At 34.7% G+C, this 2,207-nt stretch overlaps 1 protein-coding gene across 10 annotated transcripts in view; it reads right to left on the reverse strand.

Annotated features, from left to right (window-relative positions):
- The window catches only part of KIAA0825 (KIAA0825 ortholog), a 443,396-nt gene that overhangs the window by 388,143 nt on the left and 53,046 nt on the right, over nt 1-2,207 (reverse strand). For 8 of the 10 annotated variants that reach the window (XM_037733314.1, XM_037733312.1, XM_037733313.1 and 5 more), the window contains one exon: nt 1,004-1,135. In XM_037733314.1, coding sequence (XP_037589242.1) covers nt 1,004-1,134 — 131 coding nt within the window. In that variant the 5' untranslated portion in view covers nt 1,135. Of the gene's footprint in view, nt 1-1,003; nt 1,325-2,207 lie in introns of those variants that run through there. The other 2 variants (XM_037733315.1, XM_037733309.1) reach the window with 2 other exon arrangements.

Below are 2,207 nucleotides of genomic sequence, written 5' to 3' on the forward strand. Positions count from 1 at the left end.
TATTCTGGTTTTTAATGCTTATTCAATAATAAAACTGTTTCCTTTCTCTACTGTCTTAATGGAGAGGATTTCTGGGATGGGAGAAGGTTTTGTTTTCAAGTATAATTCTCCAACAATATGCTATCTTTTGAATTTACTTATGCCCATTGTTATAATAAGAACTAACTATTCTTATGTAAAATAGAAGTAAAAATAGCATAGGAGCATTTTAAATTTTTAAAAAATTTTAAATTTTAAAATTCAGTGTAAAATAGTTTTCAAATTAAAAAAGGAAATACTACGTATAATTACTCAATAGAAATGTTTAAAAAGGAAATGCTATGTATCATTACACAATAGAAATTTTTACTGTGGTTTGCGCATCTGTAACCCATGTGAGGTAAATTAGAACCTTTGATCAAAAGGATGCAAATAAGTAACTGCCTGATTATAGGTCTGCAACTACATATAAAGACAGAGTCCTTTCTACCAAAGAGCACATATTAATGAGAAACCCTTGAGCTATCTCTGTTTCCCCCAGTATTTGGTAACAAGACTTTTTGGGATAGGTGATTACTAATGTAGTATAGCAACTCTCTATAAAGTCTCTAGCATCCTACCTAAGTGAGAAAGAATCTTAAAATGACCAATATTATACAAAAATAATTTCTTTTAATGTTCTGTTTTTAGTAATGTAAGCAATCATGACCTTATACTCTAACCATATTAATGAAAATCTAGGACATCAATATTGACAAGCTCTAAAAAAACATTAGTAGCAATTCAATAAACTTTAATTGCCTATTTCAAGACAGTGCTTATATTTTTTAGTTTTAAAAATACTACTCAGATAAAGACAATCATGTAAACTTTAAGTGAGAGGGAAATCTAATCAATATTTTGGGGGAAAGTTAATGATAATTAAAACCTAAAGTTATCTAAGAGCAGGACACAAATAGATCAGGTAAATGTCATATAAGTGAAATGTGAAAACAAATTGTTTTAAATAATTAACAATATTTACCTTGCAGCATTTTGTTCAATCTTTTCATCAATGTCACTGAAGATCTGCTCAAACTCCAAGTCTCCAGGAAATGAGTTTAACAAACAATGTAGGTCAAAAGAACTATGAGAATATTCATCATCCCAATTCATTCTGAGGAACAAGAATAAATAAAACATGTGAGTTCCCTCACAATAGCCAGATATGACGATGGGCAGAAATTCATCTCAAGTTGTGATACTAAACCAAAAATAATAATTTCCATTTATAGGCACAATGAAATGTAGCAGTGGGATAACTATGGTATTATTAAACTAGGTAGAGTGTTTTGTTATTTAAATTTCATGAGGTGTGACCTAATTTTCACACTTCTCTATGGTTTGAAAGCTGAACAAAACAGTAGCCCACAGAGAGTACTTAAGCATCCTGCAGCTTCTCACTATAACCAAGAACTGTAATGGAAGTGACAGAGGCCACAGACCACTGTGAACAAGGGTGGGTGCAGCAAAAATTCAATGCCTTCCCTTAACCCTTGTCAATATACTGACCTGAAAATTGTAGCCTTAGACTTTTTAAAGCCTCACCCCACAGGATCTGCTTATATGTAAAAGATACAAAATTTTCCTAGAGTTCCTCTAGCACTCCTTGACAACCTCAGTATTGACACCTAACTAAAAACTGAATGATATGATACTCCTTCTTGAGGCACATGCATTTCCCCACCATCAAAGCTTTAATCATTCATTCTCTATCTATACTGAATGTTTGATAGGTTACACGCACTGCTATAGGGGCTGGGGTCTAGCTGCAATAAGTTAAATTCCCTGCCCTCATGGAGTTGTTTTTCTAGTGGGGAAGACAGATTTTTTTTACAACACATAAACAGATATATTTAATCAAAAATCATATAGTGAGAGGTACTATAAGAACAAGTAGCTGGGCGCAGTGGCTCATGCCTGTAATCCCAGCACTTTGGGAGGCTGAGGCAGGTGGATCACTTAAGGTCAGAAGTTTGAGACCAGCCTAGCCAACATGATGAAAACTCGTCTCTACTGAAAACACAAAAATTAGCCAGGTGTGGTGGCAGGCACCTGTAATCCCAGCTACTTGGGAGGCTGACACAGGAGAATCGCTTGAACCCTAGAGGTAGAGGTTGCAGTGTGCTGAGATTACATGTCCCTGCACACTAGCCTGGGCAACAAAGAGTGAAACTGTCTCAAAAAAA

The sequence above is a fragment of the Cebus imitator genome, unplaced genomic scaffold, assembly GCF_001604975.1.
Source record: "Cebus imitator isolate Cc_AM_T3 unplaced genomic scaffold, Cebus_imitator-1.0 Scaffold515, whole genome shotgun sequence".
NCBI lineage: Eukaryota > Metazoa > Chordata > Mammalia > Primates > Cebidae > Cebus > Cebus imitator.